At 48.2% G+C, this 25,847-nt stretch overlaps 1 protein-coding gene across 8 annotated transcripts in view; it reads right to left on the bottom strand.

Moving 5' to 3' along the window:
- Positions 1-25,847, bottom strand: part of SLC4A4 (solute carrier family 4 member 4) — a 135,390-nt gene that overhangs the window by 31,933 nt on the left and 77,610 nt on the right. For 6 of the 8 annotated variants that reach the window (XM_027889204.1, XM_027889205.1, XM_027889210.1 and 3 more), the window contains 5 exons: positions 15,583-15,718; positions 12,665-12,825; positions 10,294-10,473; positions 6,733-6,828; positions 5,233-5,309 (listed from right to left, as the gene is read on the bottom strand). In XM_027889204.1, coding sequence (XP_027745005.1) covers positions 5,233-5,309; positions 6,733-6,828; positions 10,294-10,473; positions 12,665-12,825; positions 15,583-15,718 — 650 coding nt within the window. The remainder of the gene's footprint in view (positions 1-5,232; positions 5,310-6,732; positions 6,829-10,293; positions 10,474-12,664; positions 12,826-15,582; positions 15,719-25,847) is intronic. The other 2 variants (XM_027889203.1, XM_027889209.1) reach the window with 2 other exon arrangements.

Raw genomic sequence — 25,847 nt, 5'->3', positions numbered from 1 at the left:
AAGCAGCAGAACTAATTTAGAGTTGGAGGTTTCTGAAAACCCTGCCCTTAGCTGGTTCCCCTCCGCCCCCTCTCCCTGGGTGATCTCTGGAGATGCTCTGTGTGTGCCTGGCGAAGGGTGAATGGAGAGGGAGGATGTACTGCCAGGAACACCAGTGGGGCAGGGGCAGTGGGGGGGAGTGAACTGGGCCATGAATCCCTAATGAGTTGTGCCAGGCAACTCAAGGAAGGACAAAAATGGAAAAGGTTTCAGGAAAAGGCATCAATTGATTAAGCAGGAAGAAACTGCTGGAACCATCTTAACCCTGTGTGCTTCAGTCAGGATCACCACCAGAGGAAATAGCAAATAAGCATCAAGAAGCTCTGTGGAGAAAGCCTGGAAAAGTGCTACCAGTTTTTCCATAGACAGTGTTTGGGAGGATAGTGGTGATTAAAAAAACAATGGGAAGGTGGCAAATCCACAACAAACATTCAGCTTGGCTAAACAGATTGGCCATGATGCTGAACAAGGATGGTTCAGCAACACCAGGCCTGGTTTGAACACATGGCCCAAACCCAGGTGATTTTCTGAGCCAGAACCAACCTGCAGAGTCTCCACTCCTGTGACTGCCCAGTTCCCAGAGCCAAAGGCTCCGGCCCCTTCGTCTCCCCTTGGCCAGCACAGCAAACCACCGTGACTAATTTCAAAGAGCTGCTATTATAGTGGGAGTTTTTAGCTCCAAATGAGTTTTGCAGCACCACTCACCACTTTCTTAAATCATTTATCAGACAGGTGATGGGAAGGGTGCAGTCAGCACTTAAAACCCATTCCGAACTGTTCTCCGGAGCAGCTTTGGAAAGATTTAAGTCCTCCGCAGCACCCGGGAGCAGGGAGGGAGCTTCACTTTCCCCTGCACTCTGCCAAATTGAGCATCCTTCCAACCTGACCACTAATGTTGAAGGCCACAGGTCCCCAGCACTGTACTTGCAAAAAGTCACAGCAACCTGCAAATCCCAATTTCCTTAAATGTACACTCCAATCATCATCACTTCGGATCGATCGGAAATGAAAGCAGCTCCTAAGTACACACTCCTAAGTAGCACTTAAGGAAGGTTAATTCCCCCAGGAATTTGAACCTGCTCTGTCTCTCTGCTTTTTGTATCTGCTCACATATAGTTTACAGTCTTTCCCATAACTTATTCCATGAACACCTGCCTCAAGGGGCACCTTGCAGGTTGCTCCATCACCCACGGATACTTCAGCAGTGCACTGTGGATAAGGGGAGAAACCAGGCAAGCAAAACTGCTCTCTGCATCAAGAAAAATGGCCAAAGGAAAGGAAATTCCAGTTAACTAAACAGCCCAGAAACTCTTCCTTCTCTCCAGAAAGGTGGCAGTGATCTATACAGGAAAAAAATAATTTCCATTGGAGCTCCATGGAGTGAGAGTAGGTCACCCAGGCTGACAGAACTCAAAATTGGGAATGTCTGTTTGCTACTGTGAAGGTGAGGAGATGTTCAAACAGGAAAAGCAGCGAATGGCTCCCACCATCAATCACTGGACTGCATTCCCAAGAGCGGGATGCTGCCAGTGCCCTCCCCACCCACTGGTCCCCGGGAAAGGCAGGAGGGTTTCTCTCAACAAGGCCAATTTCTTTTTTAACTGCAGTGCTGGCTTTGGCATGGATCCCCTGTTGATATGGAAACACTGGTTTGAATACACAGTGCCCACACCACAACAAATAGGGAGGGTTTTGTGCCTCCCTCTCACTGACCATATTCATTCAGAGCCAGGTTTGTCCCACTTCCAAGCCCTTGGGAAGCAGAGATAAACACCATGGCAGGAAACTCCCCTTATATCAACATACATTCCCTTTCTATATGCTGTTGCATCAGCTGGGGAATACCAGGTCCCTGGGAAAACAGATTTTCTTTCATGTTCCTTCATTTTACATGGTGAGCACCGGAGGAGTCCCGGTGGTTCAGCCACTGGGAGCTGCCAAGGACATTCTGATAGAGCACGGCCAAAGGATTTCTCACGGGAGGAGGGAGCAGAGTGGGAACAGCAGTAGGAACTTCCCCAGCCTCCTATGATCTGCTGGCACCATGGCACCAGAGGACTCCTTTCAACCCCTTTGCTTCACACATAAGCTGAAAAAAATAGCTTTAAATGCTTTTGAATTACTGAGCTGTGGCTGCCCCATCCTTGGAAGGGTCCAAGGCCAAGCTGGATGGGGCCTGGGGAAACCTGGGATAATGGAATGTGTCCCTGCCCACGGAAGGGTTGCAGAACAAGATGAGCTTTAAGGCCCCTTCCAACTCAAACCAGCCTGGGATTCTATGAATACAGGGTTAAAAAAAAAAACTTGATCCAAGAGTTGGACCTTCAAGAGCCACAGGAATTCTACTGCCGTGAGAAGTCCTGGTTTTATGGACACTGCACTGACACCACTGATGTATCTGGCAGCAGAGAGCTGGGAGGCCAGGAGAGAGCAAGAAGCCTAGATGCTCATGTATTAATTGGAAAACAGAAGAGAGGAATAAATTGTCCCACAGTGCCACTACTTGTCTCTCCAGCTGCGAACGCCCAGGGCATTACCTGCAGCCAACATTTCCTAAAATAAAACAAATGGAGGCAAATCCCTTCTCCGTGCTGTGACCACGGGAGCAGTGCTCTGCCAACACAAACACAATGAAAGGGAATACAGCTCCTCTTCCCTAATTATCCTTATAAACAAGCCCAAAGCAAAGACATGACAAAACAGCAACCCCCAAATCCGTGGGCCATTACTGAAGCCTGTTTCTCATCGGAGCGGTTTGAGTCAGGGCCCTGCCGGCTCCTGCAGGACGCTGGGGATGCTGAGCCAGCCTCTTTGCAATCCCAAAGGATCAAGCCGTCATTCCCATGGCAGAGAGAGCCGGCTGATGCAAACTACCTGATTCAGTATTCATAAATAACACCCCTGAGCCAGGCAGAGCTGTCTGGCACCGTTGGGAGGGCAGCAGGAGGGATGAGTCCGGGAGGATTCTCTGGCAGATCAGATCTCTGACAGGCAACTGTCCAAGGGGCACAAGCCCATGTGAAACCTGAACCTTGCAACGTATCCAGAGGAAAGGAGCAGGGAAGCCACAGATTAAAGGAGTATTCTGGCTACAAGATACCTATATTGTTCATTGCACCATTCCGAATAGCATTAAAGGTTGCAAAACTGAACTGAAAATTAAGGATGTAGGAAGTCAGGAAAGTTACTGAAGGTGCAGAGAAGCTTGCTCAAAGCCTTTCTTCCTTTAAAGCATGGGGACACAATCCTCTATCTGTGCAAAACCAGGATGTAGGAAGGCAGTCCTGCTCCAAGCAACTCTTGTAAACTGACCTCACCTGCTGCAATTCTTACACACATGAATAAATAAAAATTGGAATATCGTGTGTCTCCAGTAGACTCCCACCCCCCTGTATGACCTCACTAACTGTCCAGTTCCCAGATGGGATGCCCAAATAACAAAAGCCAGTCACTCTGCTGCCAAAGCAAGAAAACCTGTTCCCTTTCCAGCTCCTGTTGTGGTAACACGATGGATTATTGCTGTGCCCCCCCCCATATGGCACGCTGAGTTCTGCTCAAGGGAGTTGCCAGGCATCACCACAATGCCACAAACTTTATCAAGGTAGGAGTCTGAGTCAGTCAGCTACAAAAACCGAGCTCTAGGGTGATTTCTCAAGGCGTAGGGGACACGGCTCCCACTGTGCAAAGTTCATCAGCAGGACATGGGCTAATTAACTGAAAGGCTTTTTGGAACTCGACACTTATCAAGTAATGGTTCTCACTACCAACAGCCAGGCATTATCTACATTGGAAGTTATAAACTTTGGAGCGCGCTCCCAAACTGGATTTATTAACAGATTTCCCTATTAGTGCTACCAAAACATCTATTTTTATACCCAGTTCTCCGCAAAAAGTCCATTACCTGTATGTCTAGAGACACTGGAGCAGAAGGGGCAATGGGGGCCTGTCTGCACTGCTGAGAGCTGTGAAGTTGCTGCAATGTTCAGCCCCAGCTTTGGGCTGGTCTAGCTATAATACCCCAGTCATAATGCGATTAAAAATATAAACCAGCAGTTTGTCCAACAACAAAGAGTTGTTTTACAATCTTCCTTTTTCCCCAGGTGTGGTTGTGTGAACTAAAGGAAACAGGTATTTTGGAAACCCAGCCAGTAAAGACGAGGCTACAACTGAGGTCAGTGCAAAACATGCTGCTCCCCTTCTCTTTCCATGAAAGTATATTTATTTATGTGAATATCTATTTATTTTCAAAATACTCAATTACTCTGAACTCACTTTTCTGCTTTGATTATATTGCTGTGTCCCTTTAAAGCTGTACCTACAGAAGGTTGTGACCAGCCCTCATTGAAGGACTGGAGTCATCCTCAACTGGCCGGCAATGCTGTGTTACCCAAATAATTTTCCAAAGGGGCTCTCATTTGCATTCAGAATCACCATGGGACTAGGGAATGCTGAAAGCCACAGGCCAAAAAAAAAAGAGATTCTCCGAAAGAAACAGCCGGGCTTTGAGAATAACCCACTTTCTGAACCCAGACAAAAGGTTTTTGAAACTCGCACAGAGACCTCATTCAGCCACCAGTTTTCTAAGAGTTGGAATAAACTCACTCTTACCCCTCAGAGCCGGCAGCCTTCGGGAAGGAAGGAAGCACAAACAAAGACAGCCCGTATGCCGTACCACAAACATTACCCTAGTCTAAGAAAGGGGTCAGATCCATGGAGACTCGGTACTAAAGGCCTATTTTAATTTCATTACTCCGCTTTGGAGCTGCTCTTCCATGCTACCTGTCAGCACAGCCACCTTGCCTGTTCCACCAGCGGCTGCAGCAGGGACATGTGCCCCCTGTGTGCTCCTGCCCTGTCCCATAGTCCCTGTGAACACTCATCCTGGGCTGCTGCAGGACCCTTGTAACCCTTCAGCAGGAAGAGGATCAGAACTCCATCAGTCCCTGTGTATTTTCCCTCCTTTCTCATGGGCATCAGCAAGATGCAGTGTATGTGGTGTCACTTCCTTTAGACCTCGTAAGAGGTCTGCTGTTTTCAAGGGCTGGTACTTAAAAAGCGGAGGATCCAGTCAGAGGACTCAAAAATGCTTGTTCACCCTCTTCTTTGTCAGTGCTAAGGTACAGAGAACCCTTTCCCCAACACCCAGCTCCTCTCCACACACATCCTCAAGTGAAGGCTGGACCTGCAGCTTACCTGGTCCTTCTCAGGCTTGTCTGAGATGTCGTTCAGGCTGGTGGAAGTCAGGTTTCGGTGAGCCATGGCTGGGCTGCCTGCAGGAACAAGGGCAACACAAGGTAAAGCACCCATTTGGATCTGGTCAGAACACAGAGGCTCAGGCTACAGCAACACCTTTCCTTGGGAGGCTGATGGGGGCAATTCCAGACCCTGACAGGCTGCTTTCTGTCACTTGACGTGGCACATGGGAGATTTAAGATGCTAACGCTCCGTCATCTCCGACTCACAACGTTCCTGTGACTCCCAGGACAGCAAAAGAGTCCAATGACCTTCCATAACTCCTGCCTGTGGGAGAAAAAGCAAAGCAGCACTAGGCTGCTGACACTGATGGTGCTGGGTCACCCAGGACCCACCACAAATCCATCCCTCCACAGGGCTGGGACCTTCCAAGGGTGCAAATCCCTCACCTCAGCTCTTCTGCGCGGATGGCACCTGCCATCCTTAGCATCCCAGACATTGTACACAGCTCACACTGAGAGGGAGAGTGGCAGCTCCTGGTCCTACACACCAACCCCTAATAAACATCTCCCTCGCTCCAGTGAGCCCGTTAACTAAACTCAGGGACCTTAAGCAATGCACTGATTAGAACAACACATGCACCACACCGACAGGACAAAAGTCACCAATTCCTGACACCAAATTCCCCAGGGAGGCGAAGACAATCCACAGAGACCCAGCAGAATAACTACATTAAAAAAGTCCAAACCAAAACACAAACAAACAACAAACAAATATGTTTTGAGATAATATTGACTTGATATTCACACTAAAAAAAATGTCCAAGTTCTTGGAGCTCATCAGCTCCCAGCACAAATAAACTCGATAATAAAGCAGCATCAGGACTGGAAAACCAAAGGAGTGGGAAGAAAAAGCTCTGAATTCCCCAGAGCTGAGTTTTCTTTACAACATGGGGGTAGACCGAAAATATTCCTTCTTGTGAGCCACCTGGAACCACACTGCACCTGCTGTGTGTTCCTGCCATGTCCAGGAACACTGGCACAGCTGAAGCCAAGCACAATTAGATAAATCAGATGTTACAAAAGGCAGAACAGTCCAGCTCATCCCTGAGAGATCAGGCCGACAGCCTATTTTTGAGGTTAATTTATAAGGAAATTAAAATATTCAAACCCTTTTAAGTGCCAAAGAATAATTCTCTAAATGAAAAAAAAAAAAAAAATGCCACCGGGGAGCTTAGACCCCCCTCGGAAGGGGAGTGTGGTCTGACCCACCTGCTTCATTCCAGATGAAAGAAAAAAGGAAAACAGAGTGAAACAGAGCAGTGGACAGGACAGTGGGGACAACACCAACAGCCAGAGCAGCCCCATTCCCATGGAACACACCCTTGCCCTTCCCACTGTTAGTGCAGCAGCAAGCGTTAGGAGCCCGGCTGGGGCACGTTCCCTCTTCCTCTCCTGGCCCCCAGCCCTGAGCCCTCCCTGAGCCCTGCCCAGGACTTACTGAGCCATCCCACGCTGGGGCTGCGCTGCACTCCCAGTTCATCATCCAAGGTGCGGGTGGCCAGGCAGGGCACGGAGCTCTCGAGCGGGCTGCGTGCTTGTGCCCGGCAAGCAGGAGACAGGAGCAGCAGCAAAGAGCAGGAAGAGAGCAAAGGGGAAAAGTTAAAAGAAAAGAAAATGAAATTATGCAAGGAAGAAAGGCTGGAGGAGCAGCAGGAGAAGGGCAGCCAGGCAAGGAGAGAGTTTGAACGTGCACAGTGTGGTGACCAAAGCCCACTCATCTAGATCCCAACATCTCCTCCGCAGCTCCATCTTGGCTGGGCCGGAGCCAGCTTTCCATCCCTGGTGTCTAAAACTGAGGCATCTCAGCAGCAGATCTCAAGGAAGTGAGTGAGCAGCTGCAGCAGTGCTGGTGGTGCTGAGCAGTCCCAGGATGCAGCACCATCAGTAACAAGAGGGTTTCGGCAATAAAAAGCAGGTCACATCCCTGTAGGAGCCAACTTCAAGCACCATGACCCCATGCATACATACCCAGGCACACCAATCCGGGCTTGGAGATGCCCATCTTAGTCTGCAATGCTTCCAGTCACGCCAATACATACCCTGGTAGAGGTTTTCCAAGCGTTCCTTGGAAAACATCTCACTTCTGACTTCACCTCCTCTCCTCTGTGCTGATATTATTCAGCTGGTGCCACTGTTAACTCTCTAAAGGGACTGAGGGTGCAGTTCATGTGAAAAAACAACGCTGAACTGACTAAACCTGAACCCAGAGGAGCTGTGGCTGCCCCATCCCTGGAAGTGTCCAAGGTCAAGTTGGACAGGGCTTGGAGCAATCTGGTCCAGTGGAATACACAGAAAAAAGACTTCAGAGAAGTTTTCACCTGTAGCCAGGTACCCTCCTCTCTGTGCATCAGCCAGCACTGTGCAGATAGCCTGTTATTTCAAGTCAACTGTTTCCAAACCCCGCTGTCAGCACAGTGTGAACTAACACGGCTCAGGAGGAGTTTGGGCAGCACAGGCAGCACCCACGCAGCGATGGGACCGTGCCATTATTTATGGTGGTTAAACACACACACTTAAACACATCACAGTTTTCTACAGCCTCTGCCAGCTTGGGTTTAGTAGGAGTCGATCGTTTTCTCGCTTGCCAAAGGCTCCCACAGGTGTTAAATCACGCAAAATGCTGGCAGGCACGAGGCTCTGAGAGAAAAATGTCAAAAATGGGTAGCAAGTGTCATCACAGAAGGCTGGTAAATATTGATCAGGCAGACCTCAGGCACCTGCAGAAGGGACGGCGACCACACAGCCCATGTTATACCACGGCAAAGCCCAAGGTGTGCCAGCTGGAGAGCTGCAGCTCACATGTTACCTACTGCTCCAGGGCTCCAGGACAAAGGCTGTGCCAGGAAGGGACACAAACAACCGGTACAAAGCCACTCAACAAAACCAGACACACACCCCTGTCAAAAATCCCTGCAGGAGTTCCATCAACATGAACATTCAACATGTGTAAAAAAGAATATTTTGGAGCCCCTGAGACTTCAGTTCTTTAAGTGCTGTGAACTAAGTGAGGTACGGGCACCTCGGGATCTTTGAGAGCCGTGGCCCAGGGGATATTCCCAGATTTCAGATCTAACAAATAGATCCCATCCCTGGAAGTGTCCAAGGCCAGGTTGGACAGGCTTGGAGCAGCCTGGTCTGGCAGAAGGTGTCCCTGCTGAGCCAGCTGAGCAGGGCAGCAGCTACACCAGCCCATCAAGCTGTTGCACCTGGGGAGGAGGATGCTCAGAGGGTCCCACAGACCCAGAGGCAGCATCAATATTGGATGGAAGTTTCACTGACACTGAAGTGAAAGCAAACACCTGCCTGGAAAAGAACTCGAGGGAAATTTAGGAGCGCTTAGGGCTGGAGGCATGTGCATTATGGTGATTAGCCATGGTGAGAGACAGCTGCACTCCTGTTGGCCTCATTAAATTTTTATCTGTCTAAAGGACACGAGAGGCACTCATTGAATCTGAGGCAGAACTTGATCAAACACCTTCTGGAGTTACTTTTTCATTGAAGTGTAAATAATAAATAACAGTAACAACTATTCATGAGGTATTTCCCTCTGTATGTCACTCTCGCCCTCCTAAAGTCTCAAAGCATGGAATATAATGTGTTATATATAAACATCCCAGGTGGGGGAACAGAGGCAGAACAACATGAAAGGAGTGGTTGAAGGCCAGAGCCAGGATAGAATTCCTGGAGATTAGTCCAGCTTGAGCCAGGACCTGCAAAGCCCTTTCAAACAAGGACAAGAAATGACAGAAATTGAAATCACCTAAAATCCAAATAAAGGGTACCTGTAGACATGAAAAATGAGCAAGGGCTGAGTGAAAACACGAGGACTCATCTGGCCATGCTGAGCCCTTCCCCAGAGCCAGAATGTCCTTGCAGCATTTCCCATAACCCAGTCCCTCCTGCAGGGATATTCACCTAGAACATTCCCTCGGTTCACGTTACTGCAGGGTCAGGTTATTGGCTCAATCACTGTGTTATCAAGGCACTTGTACATGGCAAGAGGCATCATCAAGAGCAATAAATATTCTCCACAGGCACATACACTCCTGTTGCAAAAGGAAAGGATGGTCCAAAGTAGGAAATATTAATGAAGTGTGGTAATAGGTTAGAGAGAAGTGTTAGGGTGAGTTGGAGCAGCAGAACGCAGCAAGCTCAGAGGCCTTCGGTGGAGCAAGAAGAAAAGAATTTCTTCACTTGCTTTTATTTCTGGCTATTTTAAAGTGGCAACTTTTAGCCCAATTTCCAGGCTGCCACAGGAGACAGTGGAGAGGCTTAAAACTCTTCTTTTTTCATTACCATAAGTAAGAAGACCCCAAATCTCTGAGTACAGTCAGTGCCCAGGCCTCTGTAGCTGTCTGCATCCACACACACACACATACACATTTAGGGACACCACTACCAACACAGCACTACCTATTACACCCTTTCCAGAGACAAAAAGACACGTAGTCACGACACACACCACAAAACCATTTTAGGACGAATAAAGCAAGATGGAAATCAGCTTTACCCCACTGGACAATGATTACACAGTAATAAAATGCAAGCTAGATGTTACTGTCAGCTCACTTTTGATTCAGAGTGCCACGGACACCATCTGTTACAGATATGGAAGGTGCATGGAAGCGTCATCTCTGCCCAAACGTTTCAGTTGATAGGCCTTTTAGGTCCAGGTCCCATCAGAGTTTTTTGTAAATCCCTCTTTCCTGCCACTGCTCCTACATCATCTCCTACACGCAGCTGGAAGGGCAGCCCTCTGCCTTCCCCGGCCGCTGCCTCCTGCCCTCCTGTCCCTCTCAGTCCAGTGAAGATGTGGTTAGAGCACCGTGCCAGGGCCAAAGCAGCCTCCAGAGCCCACTGCTGATGTGCCCATCAGCATGGGTCTCGCTACGCTACTCGGGGTTAGAGAAGCATTGTCAGGGCCACGCAGTTAGTTCTGGGCTGGGTTGGGTGGGTTGCTGTGACAGGGAAAGCTATAGCCACTTAGCCTCTGCATTACCATTATCGGGGTTGGAAAACATCCTACTTGCACTGGAGACGGTCTTTCCAATGTCAGCCAGCGAGCGCAGGTTGGATTTCTTGGTCTGGTGCCGGTGCTTCCTGAGCAGCGTGTAGGTGACCTTGTCCTTCAGTTCGGGTTTCAGCAGCCCCGTCTCGATCTGATTGTCAACGATCATCTCTGTGGCAGGCACAGGAAGGGCGGGGGAGAGGAGGGAAAAATCAACCACAGGGCTCAAAACTCAGCTGCTTGCAGGGAGAGCTGGGAGAGGGGGATGGATTGTTTTCACCCCCTCTTCTTGAGGGCCTTGCTTGCCATCTCAAAACCAGGTCTATTGAAATCCTATTTCAAATCACCTGTGCCCAGGCTAAGGTGGTTCTTAGTTTGGGAGGGGAATCAGCTCTGAGCCTAGATTTTCGTGAAGAAGCTAAAATTCTGTGGCAAGTGCCATTGTGCTCCCAAAAATCACATGGAAAAACTTCTATCAGATTCAACAAGGCCCAAGTTCACCTCACAGGCCCCCAGTAAAACCTAATCTCAGGACAGGAAAGAATGCTGGAGATGAACAACTAATTAAATCATTCACTTGCAGGACTGAAGCGATGGCAACTACAACCGGCAGAACTTGCTCTAATTGCCACAGGATGAGCTGCGTGGCTTCGCCTTTCACAGAATCACCAGGAGAAAAGGCTCCCAGCCCCCTCAAAGCCTGCTCACTTCCCACCAACTCCCACCTTTCTCCTGCCCTATCCCAGAGGAAAAAGGCAAAAAGGTCACCCAGATGTATGAAGGATCTCCACTGTGCATTAAATCTCACACGAAGTCATTCCTTGATGACTTGAATTCACGCGCTGTCCCCCGAGGGCAAGTGGCAGCTCTTATTTGTCTGCTGGTAACTTTTATTTGTGCTAATAATAAAAGTTATGGGAAGGGGGGAGGCAGGACGCACATCACATTTGCTAACTCAGTGAGTCAGAAAGTCATCCTCTGTGTGCTGCCCAAGAATTAGTGCCTCTCCAAATGCCTAGGGAAGAGACTAGTTGTTCCTCCCAAATTAGGACAAGGGTGGGTACATGCACGTAGGTACCTTTACACAAAATGCTCAGGAAAAGGTTGATCTTTGTAAAGTGTCATTTTTCTACAAGCTTTTCTTGTTCATGGCTTTGGTTAGTGATTTTTGGAATACTTTCTTCAGAACCTTCATTAGGTTTATCCTTCTCTATCTGGCAATCTTCCCTTCCCTCTCCTTGCCATAACACAAACAACAAAGAGAGCTTTTCTTTGGAGTTTTCCTTTCCTGCGTGTCACTACCAGAAACCAGCCAAGTGATTGTGATTAAATCATCCTGGAAATCCAGTCCTGGACATCCCTACCTGTCTGATTAAGGGTCTGGACCAGCAAAAATACCCTGCTCAGGACAGTGTCACAGTGTCACAGCAACAGCAGTCACTGATGTGTAATTTAATCTCCCAGGAATTAGATTTAATTTGGAAATTGAAGTAGGAGATTGAAGGTGACATCTCGAAGGGACTTCAAAAGGAAATCTAATGTTTGAGGGTTTAAGGTTCCAGACCACGGACATCAGCTGCTGCTTCTGAAGCAGATTCAGCTTCAGCCTAAAAGTTCAGAGGTTTTGGGAGGGTTATTTTGTTAAACTTTGCAAAGCTGTGCATTTGGATACACAGACACAAAAGCAAAGGCAGATAAACGCCACCACAAGCCCTTACAAAACTAAGCTGAAAACTCTGCATTTAACACCAGAGGCAGCTTTTGTAATTTCAAGTCTTACAAACCAGTGCAACTCCTTGTGTTTGACAATTCTATACCAGGATAATTTTGACCTTCCTTCCTGAGAAGATAATCTAAAGCATTGAGGGTTTGTTTGTTTGTTTGTTTTGGGAGGGGGGGGCAGGTATTTAATTTAGCTTTTCTATACCTCCTCAGATAATGGCTTTTAAACTCAGCATTTTGGTTAAATGTCCCTCCACTGGATGGCTCACTTTGAAAGTTTATTTTCCGTGAGTTCTCCACATGCCATGGGGAGCATGATCTGGCTCTCAGCAATGTCACCGAGTGTCACCCCAGGCCACAGCTATTTGGACTGCAAAAAGCCTGCCCTTCAATTCCGTGGGGTGGAGCTCCGGCTGGTGCTGGGGCTGCTCTTCCCTCTCCCTTGCTGGGGGAGAGTGCCCCATCCCAAACACAGCCAAGGGCTTTCTAGTTTTCCCTCTCATTCCTCGGAGGATTCTTTCTTTCCCCCTTTTACTGAAAAAGCAGCGCTTTTACATTAAAACCATCCGTAAAACCGCATCAGGGTTAAAACAACCGGTGGGGAAGGGCTGAGGGAAAGAGCCAAGGCAGGTGTACTTACCCACCACCTGTGGCAGGGAAGAGGCCTCCATGTCCAGCATTATGGAGCCCTTCTCTATACACGTCCTCAGCTCGAACAAGCTGTGCAGGGACAAGGTGGCCACGTGCGGTTTGCTCCATCGCTCCCCACCTTGTTCTACCTTCTCCTCAAACTTGATCCACCTACAGAGGGCAGAGCAACAGGACTGGGTTAAAGCTGCTGGCTCCCTGCAGGGAAATAAATCGGCATTTCTGGAAACAAGGTGGCTCCTCCTTGAGTATCTTGGCAGTGCTGGTTAATGGCTGGACTCAATTGCCTCAGAGGGCTTTTCCAACCTAAAGGGTTCTGAAATCAGCCACTGCCAGGACTCTGCAGCGTGGAATACTGCTGTGGCACGGAGAGGAGCACATCCCAACCACGTCTGAAGGTGTTCTTAGAGAACAAGTGAGCCACCAAAGGACAAGACACAATTTGAGGGGCTCCTTCTTTCCCTCCAGCCGTTGTTTAATGATTTAACCAAGCAGGTCTGAAAAACCCAGAAAGCTTATCTCTGGTGGAAGGTGAGAGCAAAGGTTAAATCCTGGTCTGAGCAAAACACACTTTACACCCCTAAAACCAAGTCCAACTCCCTGGGCTGCAGCCCAGCCCCATCTCCCCCTCCAGCATTGACCCTGCCCTTGGCTCTGCTGTGCCCAGCCTTGGAGTCCACAGGGATGGGCAGCTGGGACCCGGTCCAGACCTTTTTCCTTTACCACAGCACCCAGAAATGGCTTTGATGTAAAGTGAGGGCGCAGGAGAAGCTGTTTCAATATCCCCTGATGGCAAAGCAGAAGTGCTTTTTAATCCCCTCTTCAGACACATTTTAATATATGTGGAAAATGAAAATTCCAGTGACTAATATAAGGGGATTACTAAGACAAAACCCACACAAAAAGGTAAAGGTAAGGAAGCTCATAAATGGGTTCAAAAGAACATTATTAACAGCAAGTAAATTGTATTTAATCCTGAAAAAATGTATTATTTGGGGATTAATCAATTATGCTTTACAACTGCAATAATCTCTTTTTGAGACTTTGTTTTTTTAAAGCTGCTTTTTAACTCAAGCTAAAAGATTGATTTTCATCTCCAAATAATAAAGTTCTTCTTGTTCACAAAAAACAGGTGTTTCCTAGGACACCTTTGGGACCTGGGGGGATGCAAATCTGTGCTTTTCCGGGGCTCTGTGGGATGTGGCACCGAGACACATTTACCCCTTAACAGCAGAAAGGCTGCAAATTACCAAGTGTTTGTCCTTCCAGGGAAAGCGATTACTCACAACTATCAATATTTGCTTTCTGTTTACTTTTCTCACTGAAATCCACAATACCAACACAACAAAACAAATATTAGCCTGCAAACCTGGGTGAACCAACGCCTGCTCTATTCAAGGAATTACAGAATGGTTTGGCTCGGAAAGGACCTCAGGGCTCGTCTAGTTCCAACCCCCTGCCATGGGCAGGGACACCTTCCACTAACCAGGATGCACTCGCTTGGGAATGCCTGCATTCCAGAGGTAGTCACAGGATACAGAGCAAAGCAGGAAAAGGAAAAAAACTGCAGAAGGCAGAGGCCCCAGCCTGTTTCTGAGGCTCAGTGGGACCTTCTGGGGACCAAGATGCCACTGTAGGGTGGGTACTGTCATTCTACAAGGCGGGGAGATGGCAGGTGGTTTGTGCCTGTTAAATCCCTCCAGGGATGGGGATTCCACCACTATCCTGGGCAGACAGCCCTGTGGGTGAAGAAATTTCTCCCAATATGGACGCTAAACCTCCCAGGTACAACTTGAGGTCATTTCCTCTCATCCTATGACTTGTTACTAGGAAGGAGAGCCTGAGAGAGAATCCCACACACAGCTCCATGCAGCCCTTCTACCAAAGAAGTGTGAAAACACCCAAGCCCAGAAAGTACTGAACTAATGACAAGAGGGAAGAAAAGCAATAAAGGGAGAAAAGGGTGAGCAATAAGCCAGAAGTTAAAAAGGTGAAAAGTTGTTCTATAGGTTCCCCAAGTGACTGAGAAATATAAATGAAGGAAGATAAGGGGGTAAAGGGGTATGTGGTGGAGTAGCTCATTAAACTGCAGGTAAAGAAGTTTAAGGTAGTCAAACATGGGCTAACTATAAATACAGACAGTGCCCTTAACAGTGGGAGGTGAGGAAAGAGCTTAGCCCAGCCACCATAAGGGAAAAGGAAAAGCCCCAAGCTCACTGAAGGTGAGTGGCAATAGGCCACAAATCCAACCCAATGCCTCTTTCAGTGGTGTTTAGAAACAAACTCCATGTAATTTGTGGAAGCCAGACCCAAAACACTCCCTTTTTTTTTTTGTATGGCTTTTTGACCAAAACAAAAACAGCATCAAAGAACCCAACCAAGGAACTCAAAGCAGGCAACCCCATCCAGCATTTAACACACACCTTGAATAACTTCTTCACAAGCAAAACCTTTAAGTTTCATTTCCTATTTAAAATTAATCCCATCATTAGGAAGGAGAGTGACGGTCAGAATTTCCCTGCTTGTGGCCTGCAGTGGGACCAAGCTCAAAAGCTACTGTGAGGCAACAGAATTGAAGTAGTTTTGATTCAGGCACCCACTTCTGGCAACTCCAGCCAGCAGCATGTCCACCTGTGCAAAGCCCATAGTTGTCTGTCCACAGGCAATTGACTCCAATCAAACGGGCACTCTATTTTTTCCTAGTTGTTGTTTTAAAGGAATATTTAAACGAACTTTTAAATTCTCTCGTTTATCAAAGAAAGGTAATTTGAACCACACAGGCTCCTTTCTGTGGCTACCCTATACAGTCCTGCAGCACAGGTATTATCCAATGGAATGCTAAAAAAGCAATTTGCCACGGGAGTCCTGCTGGCTGCCCTCACCGTTCAAGGTAAAGGAAAACCAACCCACCTTGCAGTCTCCTTCCATTCCATCTCCTGTCCGTCGACGGCCAGGAGTTCATCCAGCTCGGTGAAGAGCTGCGGGGGCGCCGGGCTGTCATCTTCCTCTCCGAGGATGAAGCGGATGCGTTCGGCAGCAGGGGAGACTGCAGAGGTGAAAATACTGCGGTTAAGGGCCTGGGAGATGACCAGGGACAGGCGGCTCCTCTCCTTCCCCTGCTCCCCAAGGCCGTTCAGCTGTTTGTCCAGGCTGCCTTTGCCATCTGACATCCTCGTCGCTGCGGACGCAGGGGCGAGAGCGAGGGTGCCTCTATCTCTCTCCCCTTCCTTGCCTCTCACTGAACTTCTGACAAGTTCAAGCCGGGAGTAAAGTTCAGGAAAGACTCGTCCCTTCCTACAGACCTTAACTATGTTACAGCAATTTGCAGCCCTTGTAAAAAAAAGCGCTATGGAGCTCAAAACCAATGTGCTCCACGGCGCTGCCCGAGGACCTGCCGCTCTCTGAGCAGCCCAGATCCTTCACCCCCTTTTTTATATGACCTAAAACCAGTTCCGGCCAAACCAACTTGAGGCGTGCTGGCACAGCATCCCACTGCTGGCTCTCCCCTCCCTCCCTGGCACTCAGGTTGGGGTTGCCATTGGCCTGCAAGGCAGGCAGGAACTTCCCCAGCCCACCGCTGGAAAACACAGGAATATTTAACAGGAGGGTTGTCTCATCTATACATGAAGAATGCGACCCACTGCCATTTAGTCAGGCACCAGTGCACTTTAAAGAAACAACTGGTCCCAGTTGGAAAAGACTGCCCGCTTAGGGGAAAGTTTAACATACAGCACAAGCAAAGTCCATTTGCATTAAGAGCCCAAGAAAAAGGAGCAGAAACCCCTTCCTGGTTAAGAACCATGTGTGATTCGAAATTCAAAGCCACGAGCATCGATGTCCACATCCCGAGGCCTAAGGGCATCTCCCAAAGGCAAAAGGAGCCCACGCCAAGGAGTCACCTTGCTGGAGGGCTCCTTGGGGCCTACAGCCTTTTTCTGAGGGTATCACCTTAAAACAAAGGTGTGGCCATGGGAAATTTTAAGACAGGCATCCTTTCTGCTGGATGTTTATCAGTATTAGAGATACACAGCAGACTATGAACTTTGAACAGTCCTGCTTAAAAACTCCTTTCTTTTCAAAAGATCAGCTGGCTGTCTCTTGCAAAATAATTAATTACACCAGGTGTCCAATCACATTGATTTTTCCAGGGTAAACAGAATCTCAATTTGCAATGGGAAAAAAGGAACCAGTAACAAACATGCCCTTTCTTCCTCTGATTTTTTTTCTTAAATAAACTTTCACAGCTTTCTTCCTATATTATTCAGCAAAGGTTGATGCAAATGCATTTCTTCATCAGTTAGGGCAACACAGATAATATAGATTTCTTTTTGACTGAAAGTATACTTGTGATCATAAATGCCCTTGGAATTCCCTGGGCACCCAAGTATTTTGTCCCACTGCTACAGCAGCCTTCCCATCACGAGGCATTCATCTTCCTGCAGGCTCCAGAAGGGCTGGAGAGGGACTTCTGACAAGGGCCTGGAGTGACAGGACAAGGGGAGAATGGTTTCCCACTGCCAGAGGGCAGGGTTAGATGGGATATTGGGAAGAAATTCTTCCCTGTGAGGGTGGGGAGGCCCTGGCACAGGTTGCCCAGAGAAGCTGTGGCTGCCCCATCCCTGGAAGTGTCCAAGGCCAGGCTAGATGGGGCTTGGAGCAACCTGGGCTAGTGGAAGGTGTCCCTGCCCAAGGCAGGGGGGTGGCATGACATGGCAGAGTACCTGTACCATGCGTGTTCCATCATCCTCCAGCTCAAACTGCGCTAGTGACCCCCAATATACTTTTATATTCAAACAGAATTCAAACATCACAAATAGAAAACAAGTAAAGGTCCATCCTATTGCTTCGAAAAGCAGCGTGGAGCACAGAAGTGGCTGGTACATGGAAGAGGCTGTAAGAGAAAGGAAGCACAGCTCCTTGAGCTGCTGAAGGCACTTGCTGGAGCCGATGGGAAAACTCTCTCTTTTGAGTCACTCTGAAGTGGTGTTGTTACATGGAAGTGTTATCCTGATATTCCATCCCATAACATGTCCATTCCACAACATTTTACTCATTGAACCTGGGTGCCCATCACCCAACACCCCTTCTTTCTTTCCTTGCTGTAATTTCCCATTATCCATGTTTAGCACCGATGATAAGGTTCACAATCCCATTAAGGGGTTTGCTGGGTCACAGGTCCCTGATGGCTCGCTTGACCACATGTTCTTTATTGCGATTTTGTGGGTTAATGGGCCGTTTATGGGTTGTTTATGTGCTCTCTTTAGCAAGGAGAAAATATTTTCATCTTAATCTCCAGGTGAACACCTTGTGCTCAGCCTGAGCTTAGGGACTGGAGAGTCATTAACCCAGGGGGTGACCCCTGGAGCCCTCCACTGCCTGACCTTTCCAGCCAGCCTGCCCCAGCCTTGGCCATCACCTTTGCTTCCACCTCCTAAGTCCAGTTTGGGAGCTGCTGGAACCAGCACTGCTGACGCCAGGAGCAGCTGCTGCTGCTTAAGCTGGTTTATATGGTTTTCCTTGCTGTCTCATTCAAGAAAACAACCTGATGGTCAGCAGACAAATGCAGCAGAGAAAAGGCTAATCCAGAGATGTAGATGGCTGGGATTATATTTTTCCCCTGAATGGGAGAGGAATTTAGATGTGAATTGTAGAGGGTAAAATGCTCCAACAAAACGTGGGTAATGCCATCCATGTGTGATGTCTCTCACTTCCCTCTCTTCCCTTTCCTGTTCCGTCCAGCCACACGTGGTCCGTGAGGCAGCTTATAAAATCCATCACTTACAGAAGGGGATGAACACATCAGCAGTTTCTCCTAGTTCAGCTCAGGCCAATTCTGAGCACAATGTATACCCTCGGGTTCCCAAAGGCAAAAATCAATCTCCATCAACAGAGAGGAATCTCAGGGAGCTTGGAAATAGGGAGAGACACATTCTAGCACGACAACCTCAATCAGGCACGGCTGAACTTCCCAGGCCCGCTCCAAAAATGGCTCTGGTGGGAGCCCTCCCTCGCTGTCCAAGGCAATGGCAGAGCCACACAGGGAAGTGCTGGAGGTTTTGTGGCATCAGCCTGTATCCTAAAATCACCTCCTGCTTCAGTGCCAAGGGCCTGGCTGGTCGTGGATGGAAGGTGGTTTCAGCCTGGCTCTCTAGGTGTACAATGCTGCCTTGGGATGAGGGAACTGGGGGTATCCATCTGTGTCGATGTACAAGTTAAACAGCCTCTTCTCCACTCAACCAATATGGTTTTCCTCCTGCTTTTTCAGTGTGCTGTTACCAGGGACACCTCTAAAGACCCTTGGGACTGCAGCTCAGTCAACTGCTTCCTCCACCCGGGGCCAAAGGGACCTTTGGGCACGAAGTTCTCTGTTACTTCCAAGTGCATTGGCAGCTACAGAAATTCCCCAGAGACCTGGTGCAAATCCCTGCCCAGAGCCTGTGGAACTGTTATCGAGGAAGGCTGTTTGTCAAAGGGGCTTTCCAAGCAGTCTTATTAAAATAGGGCATGATTCCTTTCTGGGGTTGCCTCACTCGGCCTAAGCCCAGTTCAAAGCCATCCACAGTCAGAGCAGTGAAACACTTGTGCAGACACTTCTACCACAGTTAAAGTAATTTTTTCTTTCCAAAATTCATCCATTACCCAAACCAGTTTTAACTCTGCGTTAATGCCAGCACAAGACACCGGATAAAGGCAAGCAGGGAGGTTCTGATTGGTCCCCAGTTTTGCCAGCTTCCTCAAAACACAAACCTGAACAGAATCACACCTAAAACCAGGAGCCACTGAAAATAACCCTCGTGGACACCTCTGCCAGCTGCTGGATGGAATCTGACATGCTGGGCTGAGGTCACCGGGTAAGGTAAGAGGTGCTCTCCTGCTTTAGCAACAATACTGCCCAGCACTTCTGGAGCACAGACCCTCCGTGCTATTCCCACACACCGGCCTTTCCCAGGGTCCCACGGAGCCCCCCCCCAGGGTGATCCGCTCTCCAGCTAATCACCCTAAGCAAGCGTGAGAATTTCTCTTTTGCTTGTTTTGCTGCTTTGCTTAGGAGCGATTACTTTTTGACCCCGCGCCGGGGCGGGCTGGCTGGGAGGCAGATTAGACTTGTCCACAGGCAGGACTTGGCAGCCGGGAGGGAACGCTCCCCTCGCCACCAGGATCCCACCCCGGCCACTTCTTGCACTACTATGGGGTGCAGAGAATTCTACTCGAGCTGCTTGACACATCTTGAAGCAAATATCCCCCCTATCCTTTGGTCCTGCCCCTTCCCAGACATAATGAACAGCATGGACTGGCTCTGGAATAATCCATTTTCGCTGGACTATTGGACTGCACGATTGTACATGTTCTGCTGTAAGCTCCTCTGCAGCATGTGGCATATATTAAGTCTTTGATCTGCAAAAAATCTTCAGTATTAGACAAATGCTTACTAATACCATGTTCCCTCAAGTGCCAGAAGAATGGCAGCGTTTACGTAACAATTTGCTGAGCATTCCCAGCTCCCTTGGCCTTGGGTGCTGCCGGGATCACTACCAAAGCTCTGCCTACAGACACTTCACTGAAACATTCCCCGGAGATACAGAGAGATAGAAAGGACCCTTCTTCCAAATATGTCTCAAATTAACTCACCTATAGCAGAGAGCTCATGGGGACAAGGTGTGATATGTGAACAATCAGTCTGGGAACCTTCTAAACAAAGCCAGCATCACCTCACGAAAAGCTGGTGATCACTATCCTGAAAGGCAATGCCTATAGAAGAAGACAGCCTGCCAATTCCACCCACATGGCTATGATGGAGAGACCACCACGTGCTATATCCCAAGTCCAACAATGAACTTTTTGCAACGTTGTTCCACTCGAGGGAGACTCTGCCTTTGAAACCTGCCTGTTTTTTCCAGCTGCAGCCAAACCCAATAATATCTACATAACCTGCCAGGAGAAGATTCCCAAGGAAATGGGTATGGATAGCCTCCCACAGACACATGATAAGCCAGACTGAATATTAACAAGGCAAGGCTCTGCCTGCTCACATCAATACCAGGCTCCTGATCCCAAGGCTGTGGAATCAGGTGTACACGCACCATGCAATTCTCTGTGGGGATGCCAGAGCCAGATGTCACGGCAGGGACTGGCTCCCAAACTGCTAGAAAAACAGGAAATTTCTCTTTCACTATCATTTGTTTTTAAATTTTCTAGATTCTCCAAGTGCCATTTTTAATGGTATCAAAGGCAGCGATGCCTTATTTTTATGATCCAACTAGTCCGTACGCTGTGCCCTGTGCCAAAACCTACTGGTTACAAAGCCTGATACAAACTACATCACAAGCAATTCTTCACAAAATATGGATAACAAAGGGATTTCTTTGGATTAGTTCTGGAGATCAGCCATCTTCCTTCCAGTTATGTCAAACTGCTACGGCAGCACATTTTTAAGGAGCTATTCCTGAGCAGTTGCCAAGAAAATGTTAATAAAGAAAGAGCAGCATCTACAGAAAGCCTGGTTTGCTTTGGAGCTCTGAAACATTTCCCACTGCCACATGGATAGGAGATGCTGTCTGGCATCACACCTCCCTTGGACCTGAACAACAGTCACGTCTTCAGTGAAACAACAGCACAGTGGCTGCCACATAGAACAGAGTCCAAAAATCCCTCCCTAATTCTCAGCATTTTCCTTCTTCTTTGGCTTTTCCCCCTTTCCCTTTTTAAAGCAGTGTGGTTTTCAGAGTCTCCTGCAGAGAGTGGTGCTGTCCACCTCTCTGGGATCCTGCTGGGTCCTGTTCTGGTATCTTAAACATCCTAAGATCCCTCAGGATCATGCACAGCTCCTCCCATACCTCCATCAGCATCAACCGCACCACGTGGGCACAAAGCAACTGCTCCCCATAAGACAGCCCAGGAGAAAACTCCTGCTCCTCTGGTGAGCGAAGAAACCCCACCATTTTCTTTTCCAACACTGCACTGTTGCTCCCCAAAGACAATTTTACAGCTGGTTTGATGCGCTGCAGTCCCTGAATAAGTGGTGTCGTTTCTTTGCATCAGCCACAAGCCGTCCTGCCAAACTATAACTCAGTTTATCACTGATCACTTACCTCTTTTAGGTAACGGGGAGGGTACAGGGACATTTTTAAGGACACAGCTATAACAACTCTGGGCTCTTTTCCTGGGTTTAAGCTTCCACGCAGTGACAAGAAGAAACTTCCCTCCCTGCGCTTTCCAACCAGCCCTCGGGCTGCAATGGCCAATTTTCTGCCTATTAAGCTCTTCTCACAAGCAGGGTTTCATCACTGTCTATTTGTCCCGTTCAATCAATCTCCACAGCAGCTCGGACTGCTTCAGCACTTCTGGAAGTCTCCTTCGGCGGGACAGATCCCATTCACGGAGAGAGGAAGCCACACGCAGGTGGGTGAGGATTTTCCCTATTTATTCCCTCTGCTTCCGTGGGTGCTGAGCCCTTTGTCCCGTGTCTGCGGCTGCAGTGGAGCCCACCTCCGTTGCCAGGCAGTGTTTCAAGGAGAACTGAACGTCTCCGGCTCTCTGGCACCCACACCTTTTGCTTTCAGCTCTTTTCATCCAGTCCCCTCTTTTTTCCCCTGTTGCCAAACACCTCGGCCACGCCAGGCGCGGACAGAAATGTGGGTTATTATTCCTTACCATCACTGCAGGGACCAAGTGGGACACAAGAGGAAAAGACACACTTGTTGGGGAGGGTTCTGTAGGTCGGTATTTCTTCCTGATCACCTGCCCCACTTCAAACTCCAGGCAGGAGAGAGAAGCCACAGTGTAAATACGTGTTTTGTAGAATCCCAGAATGGTTTGGGTTGAAAGGGACCCTGAAAGAACATCACTGGGGATTATTCCAATGGCTGATTGTTGTCACTGTGAAAAACTTTCCTCTTGTGTCTTATCAGAATCTCTCCAGGAGAAAGCTGCACCCATTACCCCTTGCCTTTTCCATGTGACTCCTTGTAAAAAGGGAGTCTCCACCTACTTTGTCATGTGTGAATTTGGTAGCCTAAACCCATTTGGAGCTCAGGAAGCTACCTTGCCTTGACTAGCAGCAGGAGGAAGGTGCCAGCCTCCTCTGAGATGCTTTGAAAACAGCTTTTCTATTTTTCCACCACCTTCTGAAAAGCTTCATTCAATGACAAACTGCCCTTTTGGCTCGGAATGTTTAACAGCCACTTATCTAAAAAGCTGCAAAGCCAGCCTGAGAATCCAGACAATGCTTCCATTGACTGGGAGAGGACCAGGACTTGGCCTGACAGGCTGGTTATAAAACCAGTTGGTTTCATGTGTGGATGCTGGTTTTCCTCACGTTCCCCTGCTGCTGCAAAGCAAGCTCCATCAAGTAGCTCCAGCTCTACAGACCTGCCCTTTGGCTGCCTGCATTTATTCCATATTTTACATCCTGATAAAAATCCTGTTCTCAGCACTTCCCTCGCTTGGCATCCCTGGAGATGCTACGACCATCCCGATGGGATTGTCCCTGTCAGTGAGCAGCGTGGCAAAGCAAAGCTTTGGGTGGATAAATCACTTCTCTGAGGGCATTTTCTTTTTCTCCCCGAGTCAAGACAACTCAGAAAAGGGCTCTTGCAATGGCATTTCGGGAGCAGAAAGACCCTATTGAGACACAGGCACAATAACCAGTTTCGCCCCTGCCTTTAAAAATTAACCACCATTAACTCCGGGCTCGGCTGGGCTCCAGGCTGCCAGCAGCACACTCCTTCCAACTGGCTTCCCAGAAACTCCCTGATTCAACTTGTTCTCAAAAGCCTGGTGACATTTGGGCAGCTCCTGCTCTTCACTGGTCTCCCCTTGCAACGGCAAGTGGAGTTCAAGCTTCTGCCTCTTTTTTTCCTCTGAGCTTCACAAACTCACCCCCACCTCCCTACCCGAGCACTAAACCTCCCTGGAACGTGATTATGGTAGAAAAAAAAAAAAACACAGTGGATTTGTTGGGGTCTCAACCCATGCTGGAGGGTGGTTTTACTGCTTCAAGCAAATTTCTGTAATTCAATCAACCAAACGTAAGTATAAAATATTTCCACTTCTAGGAAAGGAACACAAGCAGGATCTATACTAGTGAAATTGTGTGCAAGAAAAATAAAAGACCATTATCCAGTGGATTTATCCCGGAAAACTAAGCACAGGCTGGCTTTCAGTAAGTGACTGCACTGTAATTAAGATACTCCAGGAAAGGCTATTGCCAAAACTGAGGGAGGAAGAAAGGGAGTTCAAACAAACTCAGCTTGTTTTTTCACTGAAAAATGAGAAATCTGGTATCTAGAGACACATTTGGAGACTCCTTATGGAATGCAACATGAGCCACACGGAGAGATACTTTTACCAAAACAACAAAGAGGCTCTAAAGCGGTAGGGAAGCACAAACACACAGAATAAGGAGGCAAAGCCACACTTCACTGCACCATTTAGGAACATCTGGGTCCGACACAAGCTGAGGTCAAAGCAGAAATACCAAACTGAAAGATTCCGCTAAAACCTGGAGGATAAGTACAAGGAAAGTGAATTATTTAAGACCATTAGCAGCGGGAGCCCGAGGAGCAGTGGGCGACCCGGACCACCTCAGAGTGAGACGGCCAATTAGGGGGATTAAAAATGGTGCAGGAAAGCAAAGCAGCTGCTTCATGCGAAACTCCAGCACACAGGTGGGTGGAAAGGCACGTAGCCTTTTCCAAAGGCTAACGTGGGAGGCAGGTGCCTGCAGAATGAGGAAGAGAAGATGGAGTGAACTCATAACAGCAATGAGTGGCCAAGTCCCTGGTGCTCACACCTCACCAGGCCCTGCCCGGTCCTGAGGTTTTTGCCAGATCTGGGATGTTTTGTACAGCCTGAAACCAAAGAAAACAATAAGCAATCCACAAAATCACCAGGATCTGGTACCCAACAGGACACCACCTACCACCTTTCTGCCATTTCTTTCTAGACTCCAGGTTCTGGAGGTTTTCATTGCAGTTTCTAAAGATGTACAAGGTTACCATGCCTTTATTTTGCTTCCACGACTAAACCCACGTGGGATCTGAGCTGCCCCAGCCTGCTGGGACTTACCCAGACCGGGGTGGCTGTAGTTAAAAACAAAACCATTAGCAGAGCTCTCTAAAGCGCTACTTAAGCAGATTTTTTTTTCTTTCTTTCTTTTAAGCTCCTAAATGCAACTTTAGCAATTACTGGTTTATGTAATTGCCTAACATTTAATGTTTACAGACACGTTTTACAACTAATTTACATGTAGTTCACTAAATGCTTTAGGGTTAATTGGTCTTTTGTCGTGCATTAAGCAGCTTGTTAATTATTAGACACTTGGGAGGAAAACACAAGTAGGAGGTCGGTTTGGGGATGGCTTGGACTGACCTGAATGGCTGGGGGGGATTTTTGCATAAGCACTGACCTTCCTAATGGTCAACCCCCTGTGCAGCCCCAAAGTGGCAGGACATGGTGAGTGGTGTCTTTTACAGGGTCATGTCACCTCCCCTGTTCCACCTCTGAGGAGGAGAATACAACAGAACTCACCTCCTGCATGTGAGGGGATGATGAAACCGCAGGAAAAGAGAGAGAGAAGGTGCAAGAATAACTCTGTACTGCCTGTGCTTAAAGGGAGCCCTGGGAGATCCAAGAATTCTCTGCCCCAAGCATCCAAAGATATCCATGAGAGGGAGAAATAACCACTGTGTCTCCTTGGGGCTCTGTGCCACCTGCACTTCCATCTAATGAGAGGGCTCTGGATGTGATATCACAACTTAGAACCCAACATTAATAACTTAATTACCAAGCTGGCCCTGCCTGGAGCAGAGGTTTAGACCTGCTGATGGTGCCTTCCAACCTCATTTATTCTATTCCAGATAGTTGATCTCCACTCCAGCCATCCCATCTGCTGCCCAAACCTGAGGGCTTTGCCAGGTTTTCAGAGCAACTTGTAGTAATGAAGAGAGACTGGAAACCCCATGCTGGGATTAATGATCTGCTTGGCATCGTGGGCTGGAGGATGAGATCAGAAAGAAAAGGAACAAAAACACAACCCTATATCAGAAGGTATTTACAAACAGCAAGGGCTGTCCCAGCACCACAGAGACCAAAGGAGAGCAGCAAAACAATTCCCAAAGCTGCCCTGCTTCACTTGCATTCAGGGAATCAACCCTGACCAACCCAGCATGGAGTCA

Source organism: Empidonax traillii, unplaced genomic scaffold (assembly GCF_003031625.1).
Source record: "Empidonax traillii isolate 1590-97213 ecotype Southwest subspecies unplaced genomic scaffold, ASM303162v1 scaffold255:size705445, whole genome shotgun sequence".
Taxonomy (NCBI): domain Eukaryota; kingdom Metazoa; phylum Chordata; class Aves; order Passeriformes; family Tyrannidae; genus Empidonax; species Empidonax traillii.
The sequence above is the reverse complement of the archived record's forward strand: the minus strand, read 5'-3'. Positions and strand labels throughout refer to the sequence as shown.